Source organism: Papaver somniferum, unplaced genomic scaffold (assembly GCF_003573695.1).
Source record: "Papaver somniferum cultivar HN1 unplaced genomic scaffold, ASM357369v1 unplaced-scaffold_73, whole genome shotgun sequence".
Lineage (NCBI taxonomy): Eukaryota > Viridiplantae > Streptophyta > Magnoliopsida > Ranunculales > Papaveraceae > Papaver > Papaver somniferum.
The window spans coordinates 353264-359200 of NW_020650193.1; the positions used below are offsets into that span (position 1 = coordinate 353264).

General features: G+C 37.4%; 1 protein-coding gene across 2 annotated transcripts; it reads left to right on the forward strand.

The window, feature by feature from the left end:
- The first annotated feature begins 245 nt into the window (after positions 1-245).
- LOC113344114 (glycine-rich protein A3-like) lies at positions 246-2183 on the forward strand. 2 transcript variants are annotated; one of them, XM_026588150.1, is made up of 3 exons: positions 246-443; positions 793-1150; positions 1560-2183. In XM_026588150.1, exons 1-3 carry the CDS (start codon positions 288-290, stop codon positions 1799-1801), a joined length of 756 nt encoding a protein of 251 aa, XP_026443935.1. In that variant the 5' UTR covers positions 246-287; the 3' UTR covers positions 1802-2183. The 2 variants fall into 2 exon arrangements, with proteins under 2 accessions (XP_026443935.1, XP_026443934.1); XM_026588149.1 differs by having other exon boundaries at positions 249-443; positions 790-1150.
- Positions 2184-5937: the final 3754 nt, after the last annotated feature.

Genomic DNA, 5937 nt, shown 5'->3' on the forward strand with positions numbered 1-5937 from the left:
AGTAATTTGAATTTTTGTAAGTTTTTGCAAAATCTCATTTTGTTAAGTAAATTTGGACTGGGGGAATATTTCTTTTTCTCATATATGACCGCTTCAAAGCGGTTAAAAGCGGTCAACATGGTGGGTCTCACTAGTGCCACATGTACTACTCGCATGCAATCAGTGTTGGAAACGCGTGTTACTGGCCCGCTTTGATTTTCTAAAAAGTGATGGTTTGATTTGGAGCCAAGGAAGAAGCGTAGAAAAGATGATTAAAATAAAAGTTTCAACGCGTAAACAGTAAATTAATGAATTGGTTGATTATAAATAAAACGAAATACCTTTTTCGTTTGGATAAATCAAGATCTCTATCTACCAAGACACACACTTTACTCTTCTCTTCTTCTGCAACATCTTCAAAGGAAAATCATCATCTCTTACAGACAACTTATAATAATCTACAGGTATCTCCTTCATCTCTTTATCTTTTGGTCTTCATCTTTTTCATCATCTTTATCATGTAAATTGATCATTAGAAGAACAATTTTAGAGATTCTGATTTTTTTAATCTCATCATTTTAAATTTTCGAACGATTTTGCTTTCAATGTTTATATGTATGAAGATCATTCAACAGAAACATGTTTAAATTACATGGATACTACATTGTCTTCATAGATCTGATGATTTTGGTTTTGACCTTTAGCTTCAACCTGAAACTCCTCTATTTTGTTTAATTTCTTAGGATGTTATTCATATATTTTGATTCATGGTATTATTCAGCTTCTGATCCAAAATTATGTTGTTTGTAGAAGAAAATAGGCGGGGGAAACATGGATCCCAACCATAACAACAATTCTTATCCGCCATATCCCTATCCTCCACCTCCAGCTGCTGGTTATCCTCCCACTGGGTATCCTCCTCAGGGAGGACCTGCTCCTCCAACTGGATATCCTCCTGCTCCAACTCACGGAGGGGAAGCTGATGACAAAGGACTATTTTCAACCCTTGCTGCTGGTGCTATGGCTTCAGGAATGGCTGGTGGTCATCACGGACACCACGGAGGAGGACATTATCCACCACCTCCAGGCTATCCTCCTTATGCTGGTGGTCATGGCTATCCCCCAGCAGGAGGTTATCCAGGTCCATACGGACATGCTCCACCTCACGGAGGTACATACTTGTTCTCTTAATCTAGTAGTTTTATAAGTATATATATTATCTGTGCAATGTTGATTCTGAAATTACAATTCCCAATTCTTCATCTTTAATGGTGAGGCTGTCGAAATGAGAAATGTCCTACTCCAATTTGACTATATGCATGCACGAGGACTAAGCTACCAGGCTATCTGTAATTGGTGCTGTGTTGGATGTTTACCAGTCATTTGGTGTTTTTATATAGTACTTTGTATCCTTATCACGAGGGCAGTCCTGTATCTAGGACTGTTGCTCAAGGGGGTCAAAATTTTCTAGCTGTGGCCCAAGTCTAGAAGATCGATTCATTCGGAACTTGGATTGGTAGCTGAAATAAATTGATCTTGCTATATGTTAATTTACTGAATTCTAAGAATGTGTGTAACAGGGCATGGACCTATGGGTGGCGGTGGCATGGGCGGGATGCTTGCTGGTGGTGCAGCTGCCGCTGCAGCTATGTATGGAGCTCACAAGCTATCTCATGGACACGGTGGTTATGGTTATGGACACGGTGGTTATGGACACCATGGGAAATTCAAGCATGGGAAGTTTAAGCATGGAAAGCATGGGATGTTTGGCAAGCGTGGAAAGCATGGCTTTTTCGGTGGAAAGATGAAGAGGTGGAAGTAATGATATTGTACTAGCTAGTTCGTGCTCGATCACTATCCACTCTTTATACTACTAGCTCAAGTATCTGCATCTTGTTTTTTCAATATATCAGTACTACTGTGATCTGGAGATTTTAACGACTCGTGCTTGTGCATTACGGCGATCAGTTACATTAATATCTTAACAGGAGCAGTCTTTCTGTAAATATGCATTTGGATGATTTATGCATTTGGATGATTTTAGTTTGGAGTTATATATATTCCGATCTCTTGGGTTTATTCGCTATTTGTCTTTGTTACTCTCTCCTTATTTTTGTTACATTATGACACCTATTTGTTCTGTTGTATTCCGTGCACTTACTCAACTTTGATTTTCAAAGTCTATGACACTGGATTATCATAAATTTGTCTAGTTTAGCTACACTTTTACTTGTTTTTTTTACTGGGAAGAAAAAATTACGGTCGGTAAAAAGTCCAAAATGGCGAGCTCAACCCAATATTTGGTATTCGATATCTGGAATTTAACATTCAAATTTCCCGCCCAAACTGCACCTCTCTCTCTAGTCATGATAACTTGACATTACTTGATGGTGAGATGGTGATTGACACGGACCCGGAGACACATGAGGAAAAGAGGAAATACTTGGTGTTTGATCTTATGGCAATTAATGGTACATCTATCATTGAGTCTCCTTTTGGTTGGAGGAATACGTTATCAGACCTCGAAATCTTGAGAGCCACATATATGAGTTGGAGCCGTTTAGAGTTGAAGTAAACAACTTGTGGTTGCAATCTGAGACTAATAAGCTTCTCATTCCAAGGCTATTACATGGTGAAGATGGTCTTATATTCCAAGTATGTTCCTTCCGCTCATTCAAGACTGTTGAAATGGAAACCTCCTGAAACTCCATCACTACGATAGAGGATAAGATTTAGAGTAAATCTTATCGTTAGGCTAGAGCTAGTTAACATTCATCAGCATGTACCACGTTCTCCTTTTTAACTTTCAACGATTGAGAAGTAGTAGCAGGCGAATAAAGAATACAATTCCTTGCTTATAACGTTAGCAACTGGTACAAATTAATCAGGAGATTAAAAAAAAAAAAAACATACAAATCAAGTAATACTCCACTGGAACTTAAGATTTCAACATCGTCTGAGGAATTAATCAGATCGTCGCTCATGAAGCACACATATGACGTGACCTCACCTCCTGCATCTACGTGGAGCCTCTCAAATGCCATCAAGTTTAGTAGCGTTGACGTCGATGACCACTACTGGGAGCGCCGGCATGTTGCCATCGAACCATAAATACAGAAGTTCGATATAATCATGTTCAAATGCCTTTCGATATCCTCCTGCATAACTATATACAACCAAATTTTACGAAATAGGACAGTACTCTGGTTATTAATCAATTAAAATAATTAGAAAAGAAGATATAACCGACTGGGAAAAGATAGAGAATGTAATTTGTGGCCATGCACCTCCTTTTGAGTGGGTAGAACGACGGCACCGAGCAAACTCTTAAGAAGAAGCATAGGGAGTTGGTTTTCGAGCATCAACATGTCTCTCCTTATAACTCGCCCCGACGACTGAATATATGGTCATTCTTAGTATAATGGAATCCATCACCGGTAAAATTACGATGGGCTGCTAACTTGCCCCTACTCTCTTCATATGGCAGTCTATCCACATAACTTACTACCCGCCAAAGTCCTTAATTTTCACTCACCAGTGTCTATTCTTCATCAACGACAACCAACATATAAACATCTCCGTACTTTTGGTTGCCTTTGCTATCCAAATCTACGTGGGTGGAGTACCACGACCACGTGATACTCCACCCACCTCTCCAGCACTCACATCTGTCCCTAACTGCACTGTTTCGATAGCCGTAGAATCTACACCCACTACCATCCCTACAACTGTCTCTCCCACCACAATCTCTCCACCATCACCACCTGCTCCTTCCATCACTACTGCCCCTCCACCCACTACAGCTCCTTCAAGCCGTGTTACTCGAGCTTCCCGTGGCATTCACTTTTTAGTATATATATGATTTTAAAAAAAAACTATTTTACTTGACCACTTTTTAATATATATATATATATATATAATTTTCAAACAAAAATCACGCTAAAATAAAGTGATTGTTTCATATTTAATTTTATTTTTATTATTAACAAAATAAATGAATATAATTATTTTAATATTAACAAATAGATGAATATTTCACGGAAAAAAATAAAATAAATGAAATGGTATATAAAATATAGAAATATTTAAAGTATAAAATTTAAGAAATGAAAAATTTGGTTATAAATTTAAGGGTAACATTTATCATTTATAAAATAAAGTAGGAATAAAAATGCCAGGTTAAGTATTAATTTTAGGTGGGATCAGAACTTATGCTTTTGTAGCTTTTAAAAGCTCCTCCACTCCAATTTTTGAAAGTTGAGAAATTTAAGAAGTGCTTTGGATAAAAATTGTTGACATATATATGTTTTGAAAGTGCTTTTTGAAAAATAAAAACACTGCCGAATCCGCCTAAGTATTTGCATCATGTCAAACACACCAATCGTGAATTCTCCTCTACCTACATTTTACTTGTCAATCTTTTTACTGGGAATCAAAAAGATTATTGAAAATAAAAAATGGCGGGAAACCAAATTTGGTTTTCAGATTTGGAATTTGAAATTCAAATTTCCCGCCAAAACTGCACTATCTGTTTGTCTCGAACAACTGAGTGAAAAAATACTAACAAATAGGGTTTTCTTTATTGACTTGATTCAGATCATTCTAAACTCTCTCTCTGTATCTCCTTGAATAGATACTAATTTTTGGTATTGTTTTCATCTCTGTATGTAGCAAAAAGATGTTCCCCCAAATCTTCTTTAAGTAGCAGATTCTTCTAAAGGTAAAACCCAATCCCTAAGAGTTTTGCTGATCCTAGTTTTTCCTTTCTCAATTTTTTGGTGTGACATTTTCACAAACATCTAATGGACTACATCTTGATTTTGTTTCTGTAGCTGTGAGATGATGATCTTCAGCCAACAGGGGGTTTCAGTTCCAGGAGAAGCTGCTTAGCTTCTCACCTCCTCAATGATTTTTAGGTAATTACCAGTCTTACACTTCCTTGTTTCTCTAATTCTTCCAATGATTTTTTACAATCAATTTATATCTAATTTCTACTGCTATAACCTTTGTGGTTGAGCAATTACTTCCTGCTAAATGAATTAGAAATCTATAATCTTTGGAAAGTTTTCTTTTCATCAACATCTATCTGGATAAGCTAATTGATAGCTATTTAGTAAGCTAATCTTGCAGATTTCAATTTTCTGATCCTGTGTTCCTTATTGTTTGATGTATGCAGGTTACTTTCTGGAATACAAAGACCTTGTTGCAGAACATGAAACCATGTGGTGTGCTGAGTGCTGTGGTGTGCTGATGGATGTGTTGCTTGTGCCTCACAACTATCGGCCCACAGCATTTGGCTATGGTTTCAAGATGCGTGCTTAATGCAGTGGTGTGCTGATGGATGTGTCGCCTAGTGCTCACAACTGACGGCCCGCAGCATTTTGCTATCGAACCACGATGTGTGCTTAATGCAGCGGTGAGCTGATGGATGTGTGCACCTCTCTGCTCACAACTGTCGGCCCGCAGCATTTGGCTATTGATTCTTGTTCTTATTTTGTCAAAGGAGCTAAGTATCAACTCCAAAGGTACAAAGTCTTAACTCCCCAACTATGTTCTACTAAATGTTGCATAAGTTTCATTCTTACTTCAGGATTGGAGCATCTTGTTTGTCTGTTTGTTGCACAACACTATTTATTCCACCAGGGACATAACATTCAGTAGGGGCCTGCTTGGCATTTGATCAGCCTGCCGCTTGGGTAAGGTTTCACCGAAATAGCCATGTTTAGCTTTTGTTATATTGCTTTGCGGAATAGATTATCGGTACTCTGCTAGTATATTTAGTTTTATTCCTTCTTTCATAATCAAAATTTGTGTTGAACATATTTGAGAAAGAAGAAAACAGGCTACATATCAAATCGAAAGGTACACATTCTTAATCTATCATTCTATCTCAATGTATACATAACTTGCTCTTATATTTCTAGAATGCCGGAGTTTTTTTTTTTTTTTTTTTTCTTT